Source organism: Eucyclogobius newberryi, unplaced genomic scaffold (genome assembly GCF_026437365.1).
Source record: "Eucyclogobius newberryi isolate DKJ021-1_F unplaced genomic scaffold, fEucNew1.0.hap1 SCAF_13, whole genome shotgun sequence".
In the NCBI taxonomy this organism is placed as follows: domain Eukaryota; kingdom Metazoa; phylum Chordata; class Actinopteri; order Gobiiformes; family Gobiidae; genus Eucyclogobius; species Eucyclogobius newberryi.
In genome coordinates, this window is record NW_027315757.1 from 33,040,962 (window position 1) to 33,067,121 (window position 26,160).

Sequence of the window (26,160 nt, forward strand, 5' to 3'; positions counted from 1 at the left end):
AAACATAGTAAGCCGTTCTGTGGGCGTGGGCTCCATCTCTGGATAAGGATAAGTATAGCATTTACTCCGATTACTCTCAATCTGCTGGCGTGTGTCTGAACTGCTTTCTTTTGTAAGAGAAAGGCTTGGAGAGCGCAGACACTGGAGACGGGAGAGAGGGTGAAGTGGTTCTTCAGCAGCGTCTCTTTTGATCAGATGTGACAGTGGAAAAGCTCTTTACAAAATCTGCACCGGGCAACAACTTTATTACAATACCACAGAGCTGAGAGCGTGTGTCCTCTGCTACAGTTAATGTCTTATTTTAGATGAACACACGAGCACAATGTGAGGTTTGTGAAGCAGAGAAGCCATACTAAATAATGAACAAATACATACATAAATGGATATATTAATAACAAAGTCATAAATGAAACACACCAATCAGCAAAAGCAAAACTAACAAAAAAACATTCACACAATTATAGTTAAATAAGTGCTGGACTGAAATGTAACAGCTTGTTAGCATTCCCAGTATTTATTGTTGGTCTTACTTTGTTTGACAGAATAATACAATATTTGGTTGGATAAAGTAAGACAAGTGATATTTACTTTGTACTGAAATTCTTGCATACTACTATTAAAAATACACTCCCAACATAACATAAAACATCTACCAAAATGTTATTTCTTTACACATTTCACACTTAAAAGGACATTTTTACTTTATACAACATAATTTTCTACATTAGGTTTAGTCAGAGCGTGTGTGGATTTTCAGTACATCCAATTCAAAAAGTCCATTTGACATAAGCATATTTATGTGGGAAAAGACCATAAAAACAGTTTTAAATAATGTACAGTGTGGGATGGCGAACCAAAAGAATGCTATCGTGACTATCTATCCATTTAATAAATATTTGTCTGATTTTGTGTGTTTTTTTTTCTTAAGTTTGTGAAGAGTTGGATATATCCTGAGATGGAACTGAAGGAGCGAAATGTAAAATAAAAAAAATAAGGCCATAATGACAGAAAAGTAAGTTTATAAGATTTATAGAAGTGTAACAAAGTAATTGTTCTCTTGTTCTTTACTTAGTATTACTTATATCAAGCTTTGTATAAATTTAATATGAACTTAAGGGTGATGTCTATGAGTTAGTGAGCATCTCGTATTGTGTATCTTTAGGCGTAATAGTCAGTTAATGCCACACGCATCCTTAACCATCCTGGTAAAACTCACCACACAAAGGCAGAATTACCTCAAGAGGGAGGTTAGACTTCCAGTTTCACAGCCTCTTTTATGGGGTAAAAGTGTCAAATACGGCCCCTAGCTCTTTCCACTGGGGCCCTGCTGAGCCCACATAAGCACACTGTGTCTGGTATGACAGAGGGAGGCCAATATCTCAGACACTATGTTTATTTGTGTCAAGATGCAATGTTTTAAAGGTGCACTATGCAACTTTTCTGCTTGTCCCTGAGCTGCCTTTGCCAGAAATGTTCCGCAGTATGGCATAAATTATGTTTCATTTATTTAATCACAGGGGTTTTTATTTCTCAAATACCTTTCCACAGATCTGACCTGTTCCTAAGCCTAATGTTCTGATCATATTTAATTCTATATTTTGTCATGATGTATTGTTGCATCAGCATTGTTCCCATGATTCTCGCCAGATATGTGATTATATAAATGATGCAGATGATTCGTTAGGGGAATAAACTGAAATAAAAGAAAGCAGATCGCTTTGGTTTAATTGACCATATGTTTTTTGCCATAAAGTCTGTTACCAAGACAACAGGGGGATGATAGTGACATTTAGATGGTAATTATAATCCTGAGCACATCTTTGATGGGCTTTTTCCATGACATTGTGTTTGTACATAACAAAGGCGTTTCTGTGTAATTGCAGTGTATAACTTTTTCAGGGGGAGTTATAGTAGTGCAAGGACACACCCCTCATCATGTACCCGAGGAGGTGTTCCTCTTGGCCCTTTGAAATAGGGTGAGGCGCTCATTCACACGGGAAGAACTCGGAGTAGAGCCGCTGCTCTTCCACGTCGAGAGGAGCCAGTTTAGGCGGTTCAGGCATCTGTTCCGGATGCCTCCTTGACACTTCCGGGGAGGGGACAGGGAGGTGTCCCGGGCATTTCCCACCAGGAAGACCCAGGACACACTTTTCAATTACATTTATTTTTGTAACACCTAAAATCACAACAGTGAAAAAAAAGATTAAACAATGTTCATAGAGACTTGGCAATGTCCCAGTTCCCCTGCCCTGAGACAAATGTCCCAAGCTCCCCTGTCCTTAGACCCTCCTTCTCGGCCAGGAAAAACTACCAGACCTCTTTGGGAAAAAGTAGAAACCTGGAGGAGTTCCACAGTGACTCCCTCAGACGGACAGGCTGGACAGTGGAGCTGGAGCCTCAGGAGGAGAACCACTCTTAGATAAAGAACCATCCATATGGGGTAGAGTCTGTTTCTCCAGGGACTCGAGGAGCATCTGGATCCACAGGTCATCAATGTGCCTGTTCCACTCCCTGCGGGAAGTGGGACCTGCAAACATCCTTGATTCCTACACAGGTTTATTCAGCGTGGTCTGAGCACAGATCCATGGGTTTGAGGCTGTGTGGTCCTCAGAGCGCATGTGCAGAGCTCTGAAACAAGCTGCTGTCGGCTCTGATTCTAAAAGCTCATGTTAGAGAGCGGAGCATGAACGAGCCTCTGAACACGGTCTCAGACTGAGCAGCTGTGGGAGAAGAAGAACCAAGCTTCACATGCAGTAATGCTCAGCGGCCTGTAGAGGCCACTAAAAGACACCATGACTTCAGTCAAGCTTCAGCAGCAGAAGAGGGGAAAACGGATTTATTTGGATATATTTTAGAACAATTTATATACATTACACGTGCGGCTAACATCTAAAGGCGCAATGGATGATTTTTCTGCGATTTGAGAACGCAGGCGGAAGTGCTCATGCCACTCCCCCGTGCACATGCCACTCCCCCGTGCACATGCCACTCCCCCGTGCTCATGCCACTCCCCCGTGCACATGCCACTCCCCCGTGCTCATGCCACTCCCCCGTGCACATGCCACTCCCCCGTGCTCATGCCACTCCCCGTGCTCATGCCACTCCCCCGTGCGGACTGATACAACACACACGTGCGTTTGTTCATTAGCGCGACAGATCACATCGCATCTCTCGTCTCCCGTAGATTTCCGTCTCTTCTGAGCCAGCTCTTTCTCCGTCTTCATTTTGTCCCGTACACTGAGGGAACTATATTATGATAGATCAATGCGCTTAGACACGCGGAAACGTGCTGCTCGTGGGGACGAGCCAGAACGAGGCTGCAGGTGAGCGGTAGGTGCGTTTTATGATTGATACGTGGCAGAACTAATCGGCAGTCCACGTCACGAGGAAATAAGACTCAGATTTGGGTCCAAAAAATCGTCCTTTCAACCTTTAAATACACCTAATCTAATTAACATGCCTATAATCTCAATCTTGTTTTACGTAAGAGCTTTTAAGATTTCTTTTTGGCCCATTGTAACGCCCAGATCGCAACATTAGTAGTTGCGACGAGGACAGAGCAGAATTGAGACAAGTTCCAATGGTGAAGACCCAAGTGTATCTTATTTACAGAGACTATTTACAAAAGCAAGAGATTTAAAACACAGCATTCTTCAGCATGTTCACACAGCACCAACCGCCTAATAACTGCCGCCAGGCGCCTTTTATACGCCACTGGGCTAATTGAACCATCTCAATCTGAGGACCAAGTTCAGATTCGTTGTCTTAACAGCAAAGATAAAAGCCAACTGTAGCAAAACAGTGCCAGTATACATCTTTAATTTGTATACAAAAATATATTCTTTATTTATTTTACCGTGCACATTTGAATCCTTACCATATATTTTAAAACTGTTAACCCCCTAAAACTCCTCTCCTATTCTCCAATCATGTTCTTCCCCAGGACCTTCTTAAGGCGCTCCAGCTCCCTGGGGACTCTTTTGGCCGGAACACCTGAAATGGTGGACATGAGGTAAAGTTCACTTTTCAATTCTTTGTTACACTGATACATGACTTGCATGTTTTCCTTTGTTGCAGGTCGCCTCACAAAACTCTCGGTAAATCCTTTAAAACATTGACCTGTGTCTATGTAATGGACTGCTACATTACACACAAACTCTGTAAGATCATGAAGCCTTCACTGCCGTTACCGCAAGGGCCAAATCAACAGTCAAAGAGGGGTGTAATTAGTATAAGTACTCCATTGTTCTGTACTTTATACTTTTTCATTTTACTTCAAAGTCTATATTTCACAATAAAACAATGAAAATCAAGATATTTGAGATTTATTTGATTTTTTTAAATGTCTACAAAAGCACCACAATACTTGTTAAATAATTTATTGTTCAATACAGTTTAACTCGCTCTGCAAAATTGTTTTATGGTGGAAAATGTTTTAGATGCATATCGGTAATCCTATAAATCCTCATGCAAGGCTCTACCAAACTTTCCAATCCAATATAAATGCAACACTTATGCTGACTAAAATCTTTTTCTATGTACACAAAAGACCCATTTCTTTCATATATTGTTCACAATTAGTCAAAATCTGAACAAATAATACCAATATTAATAATCCAATCCACCTCACTGGTCTGGAAAATCACAATTCTGATCAGATAGTATTGATATTGCACAGGTGTGCCTTAGGCTGGTCACAATAACATGCCACTCTAAAATGTTTCGTTTTGCTTTATTGGGAGGGTGGTCCACGAGCTGGTGTATGCGCCGATCCAGCGCATCTCAAACATGCTCAATGGGTGATTTCATACGATGGACCTACATACATGAAGCAGCATGGGTCATTATCAGCTGTGGACACTTTCCTGGAAATGGTGTGTTCTGTGACACTTCAGATGGAGGATTAATACTCTGAGGTCAAATTGAGGAGGAACCACAGTTTTGAGAACACAGCTTTACCCAAACTGCCCTCAACGCCTCTGTCAACTGTGTGATTTTATTTTTGAAGTTCATGCCATGATCAATCTGTAAATAATATATTGTGCAATGTATGTTTCTGTCACAATCAAGGTATATACAAAGGTATATCACATAAAGAGTGATGTAATCAAACACACACAAAGAAGTGCAACAGTAATGATTAGCCTTGCAGCCAGGCCAGCGGTCTGTGGAAGTTAAGTTCAGTTGAATTCCTGAAAGTGTTTGTCTTGTTTTTCTCAGCTCTGTAAAGTTTAAAGCTGCAGTCCACAGTGTTGTAAGGTTACCTTGTTCTCAACCTGCTGGACGCACAGGGAAGCATGCTCTTCCTCTCTCATTTTATGCTACACGCAGCCTCCTGCTTCAGCTCATACACACACAGACACACGTGGGAGGGCTGACGCCGTGCTGTCTGCTCTGCACTCTGTAGCATTGTTATTAACTATGGTGTGAATAGAGGCACAAGCACATCCCGGCTCTCTGCTGCTGCAGGCTGCAGGGCTCGTCTTTGTTGTACGCTCCATAATGGCACGCTATAATTACAGTGTTCGAGACACAGCATCTACCTTACCCTGGGCTTACCTGAAGGATGTGCACCAGCCTATCTAAGTCTGTGTGTTTTCCACAGCAGCCCCTGATCCAATGGAATTTGTGGAACTGAGATCTCATGTCAAAGTAACATGATTAGATTCAAAAGCAGCTGACCCTTCTCACCCTGGACATGCATGGACACTGACACTGAGGCTGTGGTCCATTCTCGCCACAAGAACAGTTTCTTTCTCTTTGCTGTTGGATTCATTAACTCCTGTCACTGAATAAATCACTTTAACAATATTTCATTTCATCGTTATTAATTGCTGTTCTGACCATTTACTTAATACTTGCATACTATGCATGCATTTTTAAAATGCATTGACAGTAAAACTCTTGTTGTGACTCTGAATGAACATGAAAATGCAACATTTTATTCCAGAGTAGGCATGAGCATGAGCAGGAGCAGGAGCAGGAGCATGAGCAGGAGCAGGGGATGAGCAGGAGCAGGGCACGAGCAGGAGCAGGTGCATGAGCATGAGCAGGGGATGAGCATGAGCAGGAGCAGGAGATGAGCAGGAGCAGGGCACGAGCAGGAGCAGGTGCATGAGCATGAGCAGGGGATGAGCATGAGCATGAGCAGGAGCATGAGCAGGAGCAGGGGATGAGCAGGAGCAGGAGCAGGGGATGAGCAGGAGCAGGAGCAGGAGCAGGGGATGAGCAGGAGCAGGGGATGAGCAGGAGCAGGAGCATGAGCTGGGGATGAGCAGGAGCAGCAGGAGCTGGGGATGAGCAGGAGCTGGGGATGAGCAGGAGCAGGAGCTGGGGATGAGCAGGAGCAGGGGACGAGCAGGAGCAGGAGCAGGAGCGTGAGCGTGAGCAGGAGCAGGAGCAGGAGCAGGAGCTGGGGATGAGCAGGAGCAGGGGACGAGCAGGAGCAGGAGCAGGAGCAGGAGCGTGAGCAGGAGCGTGAGCAGGAGCGTGAGCAGGAGCGTGAGCAGGAGCGTGAGCAGGAGCGTGAGCAGGAGCAGGAGCAGGAGCAGGAGCAGGAGCAGGAGCAGGAGCGTGAGCGTGAGCGTGAGCAGGAGCAGGAGCAGGAGCAGGAGCAGGAGCAGGAGCAGGAGCAGGAGCAGGAGCAGGGGACGAGCAGGAGCAGGAGCAGGAGCAGGAGCGTGAGCGGGAGCGGGAGCGGGACGAGCAGCCTAAGTTGTTGAAAATACCATTTGCAGATACATCCAAATGGATGCATTTATTTGATAGGGACAGTGCACAAATATATAAATTAAATATAATTTCTGTAAATTTACCTGAACAAATGACATTTCGTTTGTCAATATGAATAAAGGTGACATTTTTTAAAATATGTCCCACTGTGTTGCATGTTGCATGTCTACAGTGAATCTGGAAAGTATTCACTTTTTCCAAATGTTGTTATGTTACAGTCTAATTACAAAATGTATTAAATTCATTATTTGCCTCAAAATTGTACAAACAATAATAATGACAAATATAATGACAATGTGAAAGAAGGTTGCTTGAATTCTTTGAAAATGTAATAAAAATGAAAAAGCACTTATACAAAAGTATTCACAGCCTTTGCTGAATACTTTGTTGAAGCGTTCAAGTCTTTTCAGATGCTACAAGCTCGACACACTTTGGGCAGTTCCTCCCGGTCTTCTATGTTGAACCTCACAACCTCAATAAGTTTGGTTGGTGAGTCGGTTCACAGTCATTTTCAGATCTCTCCAGAGATGTTCTATAGGGTCCATGTCTGGGCTCTGGCTCCTGCCACTCCTTTGTTCTCGTAGCTGTGCGCTTAGGGGCGGTGTCTTGTTAGAAGATTAACTTTTACCCCAATCTGAGGTCCTGAGCGCTCGGGAGCAGGTTTTCATCAAGGATGTCTCTGTACATTGCTGTGTTCATCTTTCTGTTGATCCTGACCACCATGCTTCACTGAAGGGATGGTGCTGGGCAGGTTTCCTCCAGACATGACACTTGCTGTTCAAGGGTTCACTCTCTGTTTCATCAGACCAGATTGTGTTTGCTCAGAGTCCTTCAGGATCCTTTTGACAAACTCCAGACTGCCATGTGCCTTTCACTGAGGAGTGGCTTCCATCTGGCCACTCTATCATACATCATGGCTGTTCTTCTGGAAGGTTCCATCAGGTTCTTGGTCACCTCTCTGGATAAGACCCTTCTCCCCCGATTGGTCAGTTTGCCCGGATGGCCAGCTCTAGCCAATTGTTGGAGGCCACTGTGCTCATAGGAACCTTCAATGCTGCAGAAATGTTTCTGTCCCTTCCCCAGATCTGTGAACATGTCTCAGAGGCTTGGCTCTGGCTCTGACACTGTAAGGCCTTAAATGCGTGTGCTTTTCCAAATCATGTCCAATCAACTGAATTATTATTATTATTATTATTATTATTATTATTATTATCATCATCATCATCATTTTTATTATTTTTATTTTTATTATTATTATATTTAATTCTCCACATATAAAATACAAAATCAGTGGCATACAGTTACACAAAGAATGAAGGAAAAGGAGCAGGTCTGCCTCCATTTCAACTTTAACTTAACACTGATATTTTAAAACACATTCGACTGAATGGACTCACGCTGTAGAAGCATCTCAAGGACGATCAGAGGGAAAACAATGTGCTCAAGTTAAACTGGAAGTGGATGTGAATACTTAAGTACATGTACATTTTAAAATACATCTAAAAACCTTCTTTCACACTGTTATTATGGGATATTGTTCGTAAAATGAATACATTTTGGAATAGGGCTGTAATGTAACAGAATGTGGAAAAAGTGAATACTTTCCGGATGCACTGTATATGAAAAGCATGGCATTAGTCACTATTTTAAATGTGGTAATGCTCTCTGTTCTGTTTAAATAGACTACAAATATGTAAATAAGTCATACATTTAAGAAAGCTTTTCAAATTTGATCCCAAGTTATGAAATCGCCAATGAATCGATAATCTCTCATTACTGCACTCCAGACATTGATCAGACGTAACAAGACTAAAGAACTCAAACTGTTCAGGAGGAGGTTTATTTGTGTAACTGTTACACTTTATATTCAGACTTATTCCTTGCCAATAATTTTACTTAAAATCAGTTATGAATTAGAACTGAATTTATTTCAATTTGGATCCATTAGATGAGTGGTTCTTAAACCTTTTGAAGCCTGGTCAATATCAATATCAAGTTTAAACCATGTTTATGACCAAATTTGGATGAAAGATTAATATCTCGTCCTGTGCACTTGCCTAAAAATATTGTATGTTTTGAAGTGTATATCATATTCAAGTATTGGTCCTTTTTTGCCACAGTGGGTGTTTCAACTTCCTGTTATGCAGCATTTTGAGGACTTTTCCCATTAAAACGAAATATTTTTTGTGTAATGCTAAGAGCTTTGGCAACGGTCAAATTGTCCATAATTCTGAAACCTGGAATGGATGAGCTCGCTATTTTTTCTCCGATCTCATCTCGACACACAAGATCCTATCTGCAGCCTAAACACTTTTAAGTGAGCTCTGCTTTTGCTTCCATGCGTGCGTCGTTCAGTAAACAGCAGCCGGCAGAGACATTCTAAATCACAGCATTGAGGGCACGAGGGTGTTGCCAAGTGCGTGGAGGTGAAATCAAGGAGAGGAGGCCGCGTTTGGCCGCACATGAAAGCCTCCGCTCCGCCTGATGCGCAACAACTCCTCACATCAGCCTCTTATAATGAGCTGGACCAGGCAGAGGAGGCGCGGAGGAACATGCCAGAACACCTCACTCTGCTCCTTTCTGCTCTGACCCGGCTCCAGGGCTCATAAAACACTTAGTGCGTTATTAAAAGTCAAGTGGCGGCATATCTGGGCTACTACTGCCATAGTCAAGTGATGGTATTATTTAATTGGATACAAGAACATTCCTGTACTTCTGTGTATCTTCTACTGCTCAGAGAACACAAACTGCAAGGCCCGTTTCAATAATACACGCGTCTCTGGTGATGCTGGTTTCACACGGGGGAAAACAGAACTATAAAGGCATGTATTTATTCATAAAAACAAATTGGATTACATTACAATTCCGATTTCGCGCACGTAAATTAACTAAAATAAATAATAAGTAATTAAATGCATTGGGCTTGGCTTTACATGTAGCATGAACAGGCCTAAAGTGAAAATAAATTTAGAGAGGGCTAACTTTATTTTTGGCATGTCCTATCCTTGTTTGTTTATGTGCTCCGGGCCTATTTTTAAGAGCAGGCGGTTTGTCCAGGATTTTCAGAACCAAAGCCCTCTTTTAGAGAAACTCACCTTTAATTTCACTGTAGGAGCCGGTTTATTGTGATCGTCCGTGCGCCGGGCCAGGCCGTGTGCATTGAAATGTCCATTTGTTAAGCAATGGACAATATATATGTTTAGCCTAAGAGAAGACGGTTTGCAGAATGGGCTTCTATTAAAACAAATCAACTCAAAATTCCCAAATCTCAATTTTTGACTGAATGTTCCAAGCTTTATTACAGGGGTGACGACTCATCAAAACTACATTAAATGGAAGATTTTGATCAATTCACTGTAGTCATTACGTCTGTGGCCCTCCGCTCCAGAGGTTTCAGAATGCGGCCCTCAGTTTGAACAGCTTTACATCTTCTGTGTTAAACGGAGCACGAGCCTCTGGTGTTATAATGTTCTTTGTTGCAGAGATCGGTGCGTAATGGTTTTCTCCGTGTGTTCCCGCGCTGGCCCGGGCCTGTCCGGTGCCTCGTGCAGGCAGTGGCTCGTGCTGTGGTTGGTGACGCTGCAGCCAATGAGCGTGCTGTGCGCTGTGCCGCGCTGCGCGCGCGGTGCGCGCGGAGGCAGACGTGAGCCGCGCGGCCGCAGTCACAGTGAAGCGCAGCGCGCAGCGCACGCAGCCTCGTCTTTACAAGTCTTTACTGAGCCACTGCTGCAAAAACACGCTGTTTCTACTGGACAAACACCTTTTGGTCAGGTGCAGTTTGAACTCGTTTTGCTTTTCAACTCGCTGACATCCGAGAGCAGAGGTTTGGAGCAGAGAGGGATCTGTAGAACGGGATGTAGCTGAAGTAAAGCACAGAACCACGGCGCGGTGGCCCGGGCCGTTAGCTCCATTTTTAGAATTCAACGTTTGACATTTGATTTTTGAACTGTTCTTTACATGTGAGATCTTTTCCCTCGTCATGGCTGGTTTGAAGATGCCTCCGGGCTGGAGATAGCAGACCAGAGTGCACCACTGCCCTGTTCCCAATAATGACTATGAGCTCGATGCCGGATCTGTCTGACCCGTCCAAGTCGGCCTTTTTGGAATTCGGCGGGCACAGCTTCCCCGGACATGGCGGACACCAGCAGCCTTCCCCCGGCGTGTCACACACTCATTACCCGGTGCACAGTTTGCACACGGGGCCCTCGCAGCATGAAGGCCCTTTCCCCCCTGGAGCCTCGTACGGACGCCCTTTAGGATACTCTCCGTACAGCCATCCCGGGGCCTATCTGCAGTACCAGGCTCCCGGCGTGCACAGCGGGGCCCTGGGCCACGCGAGACTAGAGGAGAATGGTATGTAGAAAAAACAGGATAATAATGATAATAATAATAATAATAATAATAATAATAATAATAATAATAATAATAATAATAATAATAATAATAATATAATACAGGCCTATAATAATAATAAGTGTCAGCCTCTTGTATGTTTGCATGTGTTCATAAAGTTCAAAATCCTTTAAAAAAAAAGTTGAATGCATAAAAAAATAATATATATTCTCAACAAAATAAACAAAAAAATCGTACTCTATTTTAAACTATGTAAATTAGAATTTATTGAGAGAAATCCCGAAAAAAAAATCTATGGTGCAAAAAGCTTTGCCCACAATATGGAATTATATTCATAAAGCTTTACAAGGTGACTTTACATTCAGCAACAAAAATGTTTGATCTCACAAAAGCCTCAGTCAGTGAGAGCTGGGCTTCTGGCCTCGGTCACTGAGTCTCATTACGGCCCACAGCGTTCCTGTTTCACTGGACATTTACACTTTTACACTTTTGGAATTGTTCTGCCCATGCATTGTGCTCCTCAGACATCTTTGTCAAGCTTAATTATTTCTCATTAGTTCATTATTGGTAATACAAACACATACATCATTGTACATTCCCATAAATTATTACATTTACCTAGTATATAATTTAGAGGAGCCACACAAAAGATAAAAACATAAACGTGGCTATAAATCTGTCTGTTTATGAAGCTGACACACAATCATTTCTCCAGTTCTCTGAGTGTGTTTTGGGGCTGGGGTTGTGCACAGCTGGTGTGAGCTCTTGTCATAACACGAGTGTGGCCGAGCAGCAGGTCAGGGACAGAAAGAAACACCCTTATTGCAAAACATACCATTTCTGAACTTAATATTGACAACCCATTCATTCTTTTGTTTCTATATAAAGTTAAATAATCACTGCAAATAATCTAAATATAACTAACATGTTAAAGATTGCTTTTGTATTAACTGAAGTAAAATGTATATCTAAAGGATTATGTGGACCCTTTAAGAGTTCTAGAATAGAGGCGACTGGAAGTAAACCATCACATATTTTCAATGACTAACTGACATCAGCTCTAAACACAAGGTCTTTACAACAAATGGTAGAAATATCAGTTGGTTTGTTTCTAGCCTCAAAAGTTGCATTTGAGCTTCACAAAAAGTCACCGTAAATTATGTGATGAATTTAGATCAAATGAAAAAGTATTGTGGGCTCAAAAGTATTTTTACTGTAAAATTAGAATTCATCATCAGTTTCTTTTATATTCTCCTGCTAAATAAACAAATCATGTTGAATACATCTGTAAATCAGACTCTAATATCACTCACATGTGCATTATTGTTCATGCTCTGTGAGGTAAATCCCAATCATTCCATTGAAATCACATTATGTTCTACTTTACTTTCCTTTCTTCTTTAAATAATGGTTTCATTTACACACTAGTTCGCTACGAGTTAGCTTTACTTTCCCATACAATAAAAGAGAAATTGACCTTTACTTCATCATGATGCACCGTACAAACCACGGCTTGTACGCACTAAAGCACCTGTCATACTACATACATCAGCACTACCCAAAACGACGTGTCCTCTTGAATGCTCCTCCGTGCAGACCACGAGAAGCCCACCGCGGTGATCGAAAACGGGGAGGTGAGGCTCAACGGCAAAGGCAAGAAGATCAGGAAGCCCCGCACGATCTACTCCAGCCTGCAGCTCCAAGCCCTGAACCAGCGCTTCCAGCAGACGCAGTACCTCGCTCTGCCCGAGAGAGCCGACCTGGCGGCAAAACTGGGCCTGACGCAGACACAGGTACCGCCACAAACGCAACGACTGCTAAAGTGCACGCATTTCCACACGCTGTTTATAGTAAAATCACAAATGCCTGATCCTAATGGAACAAAATCACGCTTTTCAAACGACTTTTTAAACTTTTTATTTTATCATTCATTCATCAATTTTCTTCCAGTCGTATAATGTACAGCAGGAGTGTCCAAACTTTATTCACCGAGCATTTTGAAACGTATATGGAGCAGAGAGGCACAGACAATCCGACAAGGAAGTGAATCATTTGAAATTTTGCTTTTGACGTAGTTTAAATGAGCCTCCACAGCTTTATAAGACTTGGAACATTAATAATAGGTTGGTATAAATATCAAAATGTTTGAATGTTTCCAATTTGACAGTAAAAAGTACTTGTTTTTGTTGTTTGGGTCAAGCCTGAGGGCCAACAAAAGATGGTCTGAGGGCTGCATTCTGCCCCTGGGGTACAGTATCTAACAATTGGACACTTTGGGACTACTTTTGAAATGCTATGGTTTTGTCCCTGGTTTAGTCCAGTTTTTCTTTAGTCGTGCATTAGTCCCAGGTTTTGTAGAATATTGTGTTTTAAATAGTTCTGAAACCAGTTAATTGTGAATCACTCCGAATGACACAACATGGAACTCGCTATAAAGGTTATGCAGATGACACATGGCATTTGAAATTTTGACAGTATCAAAATGAATAAGTAATGAAATCTGTTCCTGTGAAAGCTCAAAAGACAATTAAAACGATAAAGAGCTGCAACAATGTAAATTAAAAAAATCATATATACTAATAAAATAAGCTGTACATGTCTGTATGTTGAGAAAATTAACTGTTGTGGGCCAAGGAAAAGTGCCGTTAGCCAACAAGCTACAACGAGGGAGCAACTTACGGCAAAATGGAAAATAAAGAAAAATTAAAGGAGACTATCATGTTTATTTTTTTAATGTAGTTTGAACTTTTTATTGAACTATGACTGTTATAATATAATATACTGTTAGATGATCATTATTTTACACATTTTCAGAACGACTTAGTAATAGTCCATTGACTTCCTGTTTAAAACCGCCGAACTGCCTAACAGCAGATTGTCATTTAAATGTTTTTTGTTTGTTTTTTAATAGTGACCACATGACAGTTTTTAACCCTACATGGACAAATTTGAGTCTAAATTTCCGTAATGATCACAACTGAGTACAGGGATTTGGGCGGGGATAGGGGGTAGGTGAAACTCAACTGTGCACTCAACTGCAGGACAATAGGATCAGTCAAACATGTAGGAATCAATCAAAAACACAACTTTGAGTAAAATACTGATGAGAAAACACCATTATAACAAGGTTAAACACTCATAAAACAAATAGATATTAGTGAGACAAAAGCTTCACTGTCGAACATGAGGGAGGAAAAGTAAAGAAACACATTTAAATAGTTTAAAATCATTCTCTCTTGTTTTTCAGTCCGTAAATAAACTCTATACAACGACAGGAACTAAAACCCAAAGATCATGTGTGTGACGTGGCCGTGGTGTGTAGTGCCACGAACTTTTCAAACTGGATTTCAATATGGGCTTAATTCATGAGCCCGATTTTAACACCACAATTATATTAAAACCGCACTGGATGTCTTACCACAAAATAATAGTAGTTTCTCTAATGTCCCCCCACTGACTTGATAAAGATGAAGCCCCTTGTCACACCAAAGGTCCACGTCGTCTGTGGGTTTTGTTCAAGTATCAGTAATTGTCCAGTTGAGTATCTGGGGATTGATACGTTTTGACAACCCTAACATGGCATGTTGATATTGACTATTTCCTTTGGCGATTGGATACAAAATTTCTCCTGAAATGTATTTGGAAGGATCAGAACCCAACAATAGATTTTAGAATACTGGATATAGTAAAACAATGAACACTTTGAGGAATAAAACAAAACAAAAATAATAGTAGTTTGTAACATGATTTTTTTTTTTATTGACAATTTGAATTAAGATCATGGCATTTCAGTTTCAAACATTTTCCATTTATGCATAAAATCGTTTCTATCTGAAGTCGATGTACAGTTTAGGTTGTTGTTTTAATGAAGGTCACACAGGAGACGGTTTAAGGTCGGCGTGAAAGGTCGAAGAGGCGTCGGCACATTCTTAAAAAATGTTGTCATTTTCTGGCTGGGATCGTCAGTGCAATTAAATGCCTCCATTTACGCAGTGAAACGAAGCCTTATAAAGTGTACACATGCAAAGGTTATTCTGGATTAATGCTCATAAACTCATGCACAGTGGCAACACGGCTCCAATGGATTTACCTGGTGCCACTTCATTTAAATTTACACTAACATTTTCTTTCTCTAAAACTATAATTACAGGCCAGTTCAGTGATATAAAAACAACTAAATTAAGACGTATATTTACTGCTTGCACTTAACTAAACCTAACTAAGTTTATAATTTTTTTCTTTAATATTATTCTTCTTAACAAAAAACTTAATAGGAAAAAAAATCTATATTTGTATTCTTGTAATATTTATTATGTATGCTATATTTTCATGCTATATTGTATATTTATATTATTATTATTATAGTATTATATTTTTCTCATATATTTGAATATTGTAAGTAAAAATGATAATGACTGATAATTAAAACTCGAATATATAACGTTTAAAGACATGTTAAAACACATTTCTGTTGGACTGACATAATATTGTCTAACTATCGAGATTTTACTTTATTACTCAGTTCTACCACGTTACAATGCACAATATTTATCCCTCAGTTTGTTTGCTTGAGTGTTTTTATGTGGCCTGTATTTGCCCGTGCTGAGTGAGCATAAATGCCAGAGGTTTGCCCTATAATCCCGTTTGAATTAACCACCGCAGCTCTGTTTACAGTGGGAGTAAGAGATCATCCACTCGCTTCCATTTCGACTTTTGTGGTGGAAAAGTGGCTTTGAATGCCACTGTGCCACGAAAGAATGAAACAAACCTGGCAGACAAAGAAAAAAAGTTACATCCTTCGTGTATTATTAGTCGTTAATGGACGTGTCTAAAAATCATCGCTGGCTCCACTTCAACTTGTCATAAACCGCAGCACAAAGCAAAGCAAATTTGGATATTGTAGCAATTACTGTGAGTGGCCATTATGGGTCATTACGATTTGATCAGTGTCACTGAACATAATAGAGAAAAATGTAGATATAACTTTACAGGTTGTACAGAAAATGCACTGAAAACAACAAATTTTGTTCTAGAGATTTGTCAAAATATGTCAAACGTGTTTAATAAAAAAAAAGGCATATCAAAAGTTGTTTTTAAATTCTATGAAGTACATTAAGCGTTGTATGTATTTGTCTGAACATAAACATTGCACATTAATGAACATTTCTGCTGCAAAGCTAATATTCGAATGTAGTTGAATTTGAACAACAGACAGATGGACACAAAACAGTGATATGAACGTTCATTCTGGAATATGTAAACTATAATGAACGTCAATAAAAATAAGTATGATACAAAAGCAACTCAATAAAACACAATAGAGGACAATATAATATTATTGATGTGCAAATAAGTCATGCTATTCTAAAATGTTAACTTGAGCGAGGACGATATTGTCAATTATTACATTGTGTTTGTTTTATGACACAGGAAAGCTGTAGCGGGAAATGGGGAGAGAAAATATAGACTTTTTCGGAAAATGTTCAAGGTCAAGAACTGAACCTATGACTCCGCACATGTGCAACGCCTTAAACCACTGTACCATGGGGGGAAACACCTCTCACCCACTTTTTAAATGTGGAATTACGCAGACAAAAAGAAATGCTAAAACTGGTAAATTCCCCCTGTACCTCCAGGAATCCTCCGTAACCCGACTGAGAAACGAACCGCTACAAAAGTATGTGTCACGTTCACATGGGTGTGCGTGTACCCGGCTCCTGCGAGTGTGTACTGCGTGTACCCGGCTCCTGCGAGTGTGTACTTCGTGTACCCGGCTCCTGCGAGTGTGTACTGCGTGTACCCGGCTCCTGCGAGTGTGTACTTTGTGTACCCGGCTCCTGCGAGTGTGTACTTCGTGTACCCGGCTCCTGCGACTGTGTACTGTGTGTACCCGGCTCATGCGAGTGTGTACTGTGTGTACCCGGCTCATGCGAGTGTGTACTGTGTGTACCCGGCTCCTGCGAGTGTGTACTGCGTGTACCCGGCTCCTGCGAGTGTGTACTGCGTGTACCCGGCTCCTGCGAGTGTGTACTGCGTGTACCCGGCTCCTGCGAGTGTGTACTGCGTGTACCCGGCTCCTGCGAGTGTGTACTGCGTGTACCCGACTCCTGTGAGTGTGTACTGCGTGTACTCTGAGTGGAAATATAAACAGTGTGTAAGATAGGGATCGCATAGCACAGCCCTGTCTGGACACTGCTCCATTAGGAAGACGGCCAGCAGCAGCAGCAGCAGCAGCAGCAGCAGCAGCAGCAGGAGCAGCAGCAGGAGCAGCAGCAGCAGCAGCAGGAGCAGCAGCAGGAGCAGCAGCAGGAGCAGCAGCAGGAGCAGCAGCAGCAGCAGCAGGAGCAGCAGCAGGAGCAGCAGCAGCAGCAGCAGGAGCAGGAGCAGCAGCAGCAGCAGCAGCAGCAGCAGCAGCAGCAGCAGCAGCAGCAGCAGCAGCAGCAGCAGCAGGAGCAGCAGCAGCAGCAGCAGGAGCAGGAGCAGCAGCAGGAGCAGCAGCAGCAGCAGCAGCAGGAGCAGCAGCAGCAGCAGCAGCAGGAGCAGGAGCAGCAGCAGGAGCAGCAGCAGCAGCAGCAGCAGCAGCAGCAGCAGCAGCAGCAGCAGCAGCAGGAGCAGCAGCAGCAGCAGCAGCAGCAGGAGCAGGAGCAGCAGCAGCAGCAGCAGCAGCAGCAGCAGCAGCAGCAGCAGCAGCAGCAGCAGCAGCAGCAGCAGCAGCAGCAGCCATTTTCTGTGCGACTCCACCGTGTCCAGGGCAGAAACGGGACGTAAGCGGCGGCTGAAGGAGAAAATACAGCGTTGGAAGTGACGGAGAAGTGTTAATGTTGAAGTCAAATACAAATATAACAATTGCATGAATATTATTGCTGCCAGGAGAAGCTTTATTGGACACTGTTTTCACTAAACTATAAGACAAATTGTTATAGAGAAGCCAAATATTTTACACAAGTGTGGGTACTGTTACTTCAAATACAAGTGAAATAGTACCCAAAATAATGTAAAAAGTATTTGGTGAACATATTTAAGTGTTGTTATGATATACGATTTGATTTGTAATTTGGAGTTAAAGTTATTGGACAATTAAAATATGACATAATTTACACATTCTAGTCATGATGAAAAAAGACCGGGAAAAAAAGGTGCAAGAAATTCATATATTTTTTGTCACATACTGTTCTGACAGTGGGAAGGATATATATATATATATACCCATAAAATAATCAATAATTAAAGTATCGAAACTAAATTCTCACTCGAACAAATATTGATACTGAAATAAATCATTTTAACTGAGCAAAATTGGCCTCTTTCTGAATACTTTTTGAAATGATATATCAATCTATATCATAACTAGAAGAACACATGGTATTATAAAAAAAAACTAAAATTAAATTTTGTGTTGAAAATTACTTTGAAAACCAGAAGTAGTTATTTTTAAGGATGATTTAGGCGTAGTACTTCATTAAATGGTCGAAGTCAAAGCTGTTTGGTATATTGTAAAAACACTGACTCTCTATCATTCTCCGTGAAGCAGGAAGTGTGCCGTTAGCATGCTATTGTTTGTTAGCTTCACTCGCTCTGGGCTCAGACAGTCGTGAAAAGCCCAGAATGCATTAGAAAAGTGAGCCATACATTTGGACGCACAAAAAGTTTAATAAAGTATACGTCCATTATGAATTCAGTCTTTGTTTATGCTTTATTAAGGTGTAGTTATTATAAAGTGGCGCCAAAACTAATGATAGAAATGAAACTGACAATCCACCTCTGGTTATAAGATAAGCCTTTATTTGTCAACGTAATGGGGAAATTTCAGGGTTGCAACACAAGTAGGTACAGAAGTAAAAGAACAGATAACTTATTTTAAAAAAAACACTCTAAAAAGAAAAGCTCTTACAAAAAACTCTTATATTCTTATACCTCTTATATTCTTAATAAAAAGTAAAAGAAAAAAAAAATAGTAATAGTGACAAAACTCTCTTATTTACAGATTTTTGTATTTATTATTATTCATTATTCTTTTATTTACATTTATTGCAGAAACGGCACGTAAGCAGCGGTTGAAGGGGAAAATATAGCGTTGGAAGTGACGGAGAAGAGTTAATGTTGAAGCAAAATACAAATATAACTTATAGAAAGCTTAAAAAAAAACACTCTAAAGAGAAAAGCTCTTATAAAAAACTCAAAAAACAAAAGTAACACTCTTATTTAGCAGTTATACGGACGGAGGATATTACAGAAAGTATTTTAAGGCTCTCACTCGGATTTTAAAACATCCATCAATCTGGCCAAATAAAATATTGTATGGAACCTTTTCACACCATAACGCCGGCAGCACCTGGTTCTTCTCTCCGCCACCCTCCGGTGTCATTAACGGCACTCTCAGGGAAAACTGTCAGGCCCCACGTCGCACTTGTAACACAAAACCAATAATTACAGTCGAAATCCTCTCGCTGCGGCTGCATTAGCTTAACGGGCTGTTGATGGACTCCCCGCCATAAGATACACTTCCCATATCTCCGCGCCGATGATCGGGTTTTTGTTTCGTGGGCCGAGGCGTCGTAGGTTTTATTTATGAAGTGACGGCGATAGTATTCTGCCAGTAATTGACGTCAGTGCGTAGAACAGAACAATAGCGACGTAATTAAAAAGCTACATTTGAATTCTTGCCGATTCGAGACAAAGACGACGTGTGACAGTTGGGTTCGATTTAATTGGGGGGAAAGTGTTTAAATGTCTTTATATTAAGTTAATTTGCCTAAGTGAAGCTTTATAGAGCAGAATATCTTCCATAAAACACAAGTTAAAGTGCGTTTTCGTTTCTTGGTACTTTGATAGCTCGGCAGAGTATTTGGAAGTGCTAGTATTTTCAGTGCAGTGAGAGGTTTGGGCCCTCGCTGTGTGCAATTATTTATGATGTAGTGGCGCTCCCACAGAGATGACAGTTGCCTGACAAGCATTTACATGAAATTTGATGCTCAATTTGCAAGGCTGGCTATCAAAGCAACGCGCACGCCAACTTCTATCTACATCAGAGGAGCACCTTGTAGATTAATGTTGATGATTAAAGCCAAACGGAGTCAGCGTGGTTGCTGTTCGTGTACAAAGACCACGATATCATTTTTTACGAGAGACTTTGGCACAATGCGTCGTAAATGAGACGTGTGTGAGTAGATAGAGAGTTGTAAAGATGAATAGATATGAGGTTGTGTGTTTTGGTTGTATTTAATTCATGCATGTTTGTGTGATTGTGCACATTCATCTTATGATATTCGTATCCACACTCTTTTCCACCAGCTGATGTCACGAGGTGGTGTCTTTTTTTACTCTATACACTTTCAATAATGATAATGATACTAATTTCGACGCTGAATAGACCTTCACTGTAACTGACTTTCCTGCAGTTTCTTTTATAAGTTTAAAAGACAACTTCTTTCATAATAATATTAAAGGCCTAACATGTAACCTAACATGACGTCACATTGTAGAATCATGTAACCTAACATGACGTAACATTGTAGAGTCATGTAACCTAACATGACGTAACATTGTAGAATCATGTAACCTAACATGACGTAACATTGTAGAGTCATGTAACCTAACATGACGTAACATTGTAGAATCATGTAACCTAACATGACGTAACATTGTAGAATCATGTAACCTAACATGACGTAACATTGTAGAGTCATGTAACCTAACATGACGTAACATTGTAGAGTCATGTAACCTAACATGATATAACATTGTAGTGTCATGTAACCTAACATGACGTAACATTGTAGAGTCATGTAACCTAACATGACGTAACATTGTAGTGTCATGTAACCTAACATGACGTCACATTGTAGAATCATGTAACCTAACATGACGTAACGTTGTAGAGTCATGTAACCTAACATGACGTAACGTTGTAGAGTCATGTAACCTAACATGACGTAACATTGTAGAGTCATGTAACCTAACATGACGTAACATTGTAGAGTCATGTAACCTAACATGACGTCACATTGTAGAATCATGTAACTTAACATGGCGTAAAATGTAGAGTCATGTAACCTAACATGACGTAACATGACGTAACATCGTAGAGTCATGTAACCTAACATGACGTAACATCGTAGAGTCATGTAACCTAACATGACGTAACATTGTAGAGTCATGTAACCTAACATGACGTCACATTGTAGAATCATGTAACTTAACATCACGTAACATTGTAGAGTCATGTAACTTAACATGACGTAACATTGTAGAGTCATGTAACCTAACATGACGTAACATTGTAGAGTCATGTAACCTAACATGACATAACATTGTAGAATCATGTAACCTAACATGACGACATTGTAGAATCATGTAACTTAACATGACGTAACATTGTAGAGTCATGTAACCTAACATGACGTAACATTGTAGAATCATGTAACCTAACATGACGTAACATTGTAGAGTCATGTAACCTAACATGACGTAACATTGTAGTGTTATGTAACCTAACATGACGTAACATTGTAGAATCATGTAACTTAACATGACGTAACATTGTAGAGTCATGTAACCTAACATGACGTAACATTGTAGAATCATGTAACCTAACATGACGTCACATTGTAGAATCATGTAACTTAACATGACGTAACATTGTAGAGTCATGTAACCTAACATGACGTCACATTGTAGAATCATGTAACTTAACATGACGTAACATTGTAGAATCATGTAACTTAACATGACGTAACATTGTAGAATCATGTAACCTAACATGACGTAACATTGTAGAGTCATGTAACCTAACATGACGTAACATTGTATAGTCATGTAACCTAACATGACATAACATTGTAGAGTCATGTAACCTAACATGACATAACATTGTAGAGTCATGTAAATTAACATGACGTAACATTGTAGAGTCATGTAACCTAACATGACGTAACGTTGTAGAATCATGTAACCTAACATGACGTAACGTTGTAGAATCATGTAACTTAACATGACGTCACATTGTAGAGTCATGTAACCTAACATGACGTAACATTGTAGAGTCATGTAACCTAACATGACGTCACATTGTAGAGTCATGTAACCTAACATGACGTCACATTGTAGAATCATGTAACTTAACATGCCGTAACATTGTAGAGTCATGTAACCTAACATGACGTAACATTGTAGAGTCATGTAACCTAACATGACGTAACATTGTAGTGTTATGTAACCTAACATGACATAACATTGTAGAGTCATGTAACCTAACATGACGTAACATTGTAGAGTCATGTAACCTAACATGACGTAACATTGTAGAATCATGTAACTTAACATGACGTAACATTGTAGAGTCATGTAACCTAACATGACGTAACATTGTAGAGTCATGTAACCTAACATGACGTAACGTTGTAGAGTCATGTAAACTAACATGACGTAACATTGTAGAGTCATGTAACCTAACATGACGTAACGTTGTAGAGTCATGTAACCTAACATGACGTAACATTGTAGAGTCATGTAACCTAACATGACGTAACATTGTAGAGTCATGTAACCTAACATGACGTAACATTGTAGAGTCATGTAACCTAACATGACGTAACATTGTAGAGTCATGTAACCTAACATGACGTCACATTGTAGAATCATGTAACTTAACATGGCGTAAAATGTAGAGTCATGTAACCTAACATGACGTAACATGACGTAACATCGTAGAGTCATGTAACCTAACATGACGTAACATTGTAGAGTCATGTAACCTAACATGACGTAACATTGTAGAGTCATGTAACCTAACATGACGTCACATTGTAGAATCATGTAACTTAACATCACGTAACATTGTAGAGTCATGTAACTTAACATGACGTAACATTGTAGAGTCATGTAACCTAACATGACGTAACATTGTAGAGTCATGTAACCTAACATGACATAACATTGTAGAATCATGTAACCTAACATGACGACATTGTAGAATCATGTAACTTAACATGACGTAACATTGTAGAGTCATGTAACCTAACATGACGTAACATTGTAGAATCATGTAACCTAACATGACGTAACATTGTAGAGTCATGTAACCTAACATGACGTAACATTGTAGTGTTATGTAACCTAACATGACGTAACATTGTAGAATCATGTAACTTAACATGACGTAACATTGTAGAGTCATGTAACCTAACATGACGTAACATTGTAGAATCATGTAACCTAACATGACGTCACATTGTAGAATCATGTAACTTAACATGACGTAACATTGTAGAGTCATGTAACCTAACATGACGTCACATTGTAGAATCATGTAACTTAACATGACGTAACATTGTAGAATCATGTAACTTAACATGACGTAACATTGTAGAATCATGTAACCTAACATGACGTAACATTGTACAATCATGTAACTTAACATGACGTAACATTGTAGAATCATGTAACCTAACATGACGTAACATTGTAGAGTCATGTAACCTAACATGACGTAACATTGTATAGTCATGTAACCTAACATGACATAACATTGTAGAGTCATGTAACCTAACATGACATAACATTGTAGAGTCATGTAAATTAACATGACGTAACATTGTAGTGTCATGTAACTTGACATGACGTAACATTGTAGAGTCATGTAACCTAACATGACGTAATGTTGTAGAATCATGTAACCTAACATGACGTAACGTTGTAGAATCATGTAACTTAACATGACGTCACATTGTAGAGTCATGTAACCTAACATGACGTAACATTGTAGAGTCATGTAACCTAACATGACGTCACATTGTAGAATCATGTAACTTAACATGCCGTAACATTGTAGAGTCATGTAACCTAACATGACGTAACATTGTAGAATCATGTAACCTAACATGACGTAACATTGTAGAGTCATGTAACCTAACATGACGTCACATTGTAGAATCATGTAACTTAACATGCCGTAACATTGTAGAATCATGTAACCTAACATGACGTAACATTGTAGAATCATGTAACCTAACATGACGTAACATTGTAGAGTCATGTAACCTAACATGACGTAACATTGTAGTGTTATGTAACCTAACATGACATAACATTGTAGAGTCATGTAACCTAACATGACGTAACATTGTAGAGTCATGTAACCTAACATGACGTAACATTGTAGAGTCATGTAACCTAACATGACGTAACATTGTAGAATCATGTAACTTAACATGACGTAACATTGTAGAGTCATGTAACCTAACATGACGTAACGTTGTAGAGTCATGTAACCTAACATGACGTAACATTGTAGAGTCATGTAACCTAACATGACGTAACATTGTAGAGTCATGTAACCTAACATGACGTAACATTGTAGAGTCATGTAACCTAACATGACGTACCATTGTAGAGTCATGTAACCTAACATGACGTAACATTGTAGGGTCGTGTAACCTAACATGACGTAACAATGTTGAATTTGGCTGTGGGCGGGGTTAGGGGGTAGTTGAAAACAGGACTATGCTGATCACTCGAAGTCATCAAACACAACTTTGACTAAACTAATGATGTGGAAACACTGTTGTCACGAGGTTAAACTCTCATTAAAGTATAATATCTCCCCTTTATTTCTAATAACGGCTGAACAATTTTGTCGAAATATCGAATTGCTTTTATTTTTCTGACAAACATTGCATTTGGAATTAGATTTGTGATTCATGCCTTAGTTGTTGGATTCTGTTAAACTGCACATTATGTTCAGGAGCATCCACATTTGGGAGAAGATAGTAGAAAAAGCTTCAGTTGTAGTCATCTGGACTCAGTTTGCATACCTAACACCAGATGACTACAACTGAAGCTTTTTCTACTATGGAACACGCCTGGACGAATGAGGGATTACACCGACATATTTGGGAGAAGACTGAAATATTATAAAAAACTACAGAGTTAGCAGGATTTATACACAATCGCGCAGTATGTTTAAGTACAGTAATATTTGTCTTTGTGATTTGCTCATTGCGACCATTCAAATTGTGATTTTGATTAGATTGCGATATACATCTTGCCGCCCAATATTGATTTGTGTCTGGCTTGTGAATCACATTCGAGCACTTGGAGCACACTTGGTACATTTGACCTCTGCCACTCTAACCAGCATGTTTCCTTTTGTCTCGTTCAGGTGAAAATATGGTTCCAAAATAAGCGCTCCAAGTACAAAAAGATCATGAAGAACGGCCCGTGCGGCGTGGAGGGGGAGCACCTGGCCCCTCCGCCCGCCTCCTCGTCCTCCCCCTGCTCCCTGTGGGACATCAGCATGGCCTCCAAAGCCGCGCCCGTGCACTCGGGAGCTTACATGAACAATTTCGGACACTGGTACCCGGGACACCAGCAGGACTCAGTGCCCAGAACTCAGATGATGTGACCACCAAGACATCCAGCACCATCCGTTTTATTTTGTATTTTTTTTTCTGTCGACTGCAATTCTTGAGGGTAAACGTCAAGAGCTTGTGTTACGTCTTTGTGAAGCGTTAAATATGATGGTGATGTTATTGTTCCCTGCATCTGTCGCATATGTCGCTTATAGCGGAGCCCATTAATGCTCATTCCTTGTCCTACTCTTGCCAGTAGAGGGCGACAGACTCCTAACTGTTTGAAATTGTTGACATTTGTTTGACTAAAATTAACTAAACTAACTAAAATGATTTCTCTGACAGATATATGCATTATGTTAAGTTATAAAACAAGAAATACTAAAGAAGTCAAGGACTGCTTAACAGATATCACATGTTTACAATACTTTAACTAAAAGCATTTGAAGAACACCTGTAGTTGAACAAGGAAAGAATGTTTAAAGGTGATTACTTTTATTTGTTACTTTTATGGCCCCTTTTGGTTGTTAAGTTGTTGTTATTATTGAGAAATGTTAGAATTCACCCTGAAATGAGACAGGGAAAGATTGTCCTCAGTGGAATATTTCCTTCAATGACTAGAACTTTCAAAAACCCCGTGGACTTTGGTTTCTTGTGTTATTTTTTTCATTTCTCAGTTGGGACGGCGCTGTCACATTCGGAAGGTTTTGGGTTTGGATATGTGTCT

The 26,160-nt window shown here is 40.3% G+C and overlaps 1 protein-coding gene across 1 annotated transcript; it reads left to right on the top strand.

Annotated features, from left to right (window-relative positions):
- The first annotated feature begins 10,601 nt into the window (after positions 1 to 10,601).
- On the top strand, positions 10,602 to 25,542 carry LOC140357722 (homeobox protein Dlx4a-like). The gene is made up of 3 exons (XM_072442237.1): positions 10,602 to 11,085; positions 12,682 to 12,878; positions 25,244 to 25,542. Exons 1-3 carry the CDS (start codon positions 10,782 to 10,784, stop codon positions 25,484 to 25,486), a joined length of 744 nt encoding a protein of 247 aa, XP_072298338.1. The 5' UTR covers positions 10,602 to 10,781; the 3' UTR covers positions 25,487 to 25,542.
- The last annotated feature ends 618 nt before the right edge of the window (positions 25,543 to 26,160 follow it).